Source organism: Verticillium alfalfae, genomic scaffold (assembly GCF_000150825.1).
Source record: "Verticillium alfalfae VaMs.102 supercont1.1 genomic scaffold, whole genome shotgun sequence".
Taxonomy (NCBI): Eukaryota; Fungi; Ascomycota; class Sordariomycetes; order Glomerellales; family Plectosphaerellaceae; genus Verticillium; species Verticillium alfalfae.
In genome coordinates this window covers 1,216,895-1,218,113 of record NW_003315038.1, presented here as the reverse complement: position 1 = coordinate 1,218,113, position 1,219 = coordinate 1,216,895, and the positions used below count along the sequence as shown (strand labels likewise).

At 59.6% G+C, this 1,219-nt stretch overlaps 1 protein-coding gene across 1 annotated transcript; it reads left to right on the top strand.

Annotated features, from left to right (window-relative positions):
• Nucleotides 1-637: 637 nt before the first annotated feature.
• Nucleotides 638-1,129, top strand: VDBG_00379 (predicted protein; the record flags this gene model as incomplete). The annotated part of the gene is made up of 1 exon (XM_003008652.1): nucleotides 638-1,129. The coding sequence occupies one exon, from the start codon at nucleotides 638-640 to the stop codon at nucleotides 1,127-1,129; it is 492 nt and encodes a 163-aa protein (XP_003008698.1).
• Nucleotides 1,130-1,219: the final 90 nt, after the last annotated feature.

Here is a 1,219-nt window from a genome sequence, read left to right as displayed (position 1 = left end):
AGCCCATGTATGCCGTTTGCAGTGTGATCGAGCTCGAGGGCATGAGATCTCGATGACCATCTCAAGGCTAACTCGTGAAACAACCGCGTGTGATATGGAGATGTGCATGTATTGTGTGCCCGGGTCGTTAAGTCGCGCGGCCCCGGAGCCGATCTCCCTCCCTCCCTCCCCTCCCCCCGCCTCAATACATCTCGGGCCGTTTGCATCTCCATCTCGATGTCGCCAAGTAATCATTCCCCATACTCAACCCACGACGGCGGATGTCTACGTCATAAGGCCGTTGTGCAATTTGAGCCTCATGACTGCAGTTGCCTTAATCCCAACATCACTGCACGAAAGTTCAGACGTTCAGCTATGTCTCCAGTATACGCTGATACCCCTAAGCAGGAAGGAGGGTTTTGTTTGTGGGATTCATCGCATAGATTGACGCTGAGGCGGTCCTGCTCAACCTAATATTCAAGACGACACAATAAGGCGTTTTCATCGGTGTGCCAACACTATCACGAGGCTGATGTGAGGAAAAGGCATAGGACAGAACCCCGTGTTACGGCGGACTTTTCTAGTTGTACAAAAATCGATACATTCAGAGTTTCGCACCAGCGTGCCCCTCTGTCTTCGCCTTCTTTATCTTGAAGCCATGACGAGGCGCATGCACTCTGGTCTTCGCACCCTGCTGGCCCTCCACTGTAAAGACAACCTTGGTCTTGTCGAGGGCCACCAGCGTGCCGGCGTCCTTGTGCGTCGACCCCGTGTCGGTAGGCCACACCACAACGCGGTCTCCCGCCTTCAGCCCCTCGCGGACCGCCACCGGATCGCTCGCATCAACGTCGCCGGCGCCCGCCGTCGCCGCGGCCGCGATCCGTTTCGCCGCCTCCTCGCCAGAAACCTTGGGCGTCTTGGGGGCGCGCTTCTTCGCCGCCGCGACGGCCGCCTGGAAGCGCGCGATCCACGCGTGGACCCGGGGGTAGCGCGCCTCGCCGAAGCGTTCGGGGCGTCAGCGCGCCGGGAAGCTCGTAGAGCCAGTGGAAACGGCCAAAACGGCCCTCAATGGTCTGCCAGGGTCGGGCCGGCGCCAGGGACCGAAGAACCCACGCCCCGGCCCGTCCGTAAGGAGGTATGTTCTTCCTAGAATTCGAAGTGGCGTGGCGATCCTCGGCTTTCGGGGGAGAATAATGCCCGGGGGCTTTGTTCTTGCGAACCGGTTTTCTCGTCTGGGGGG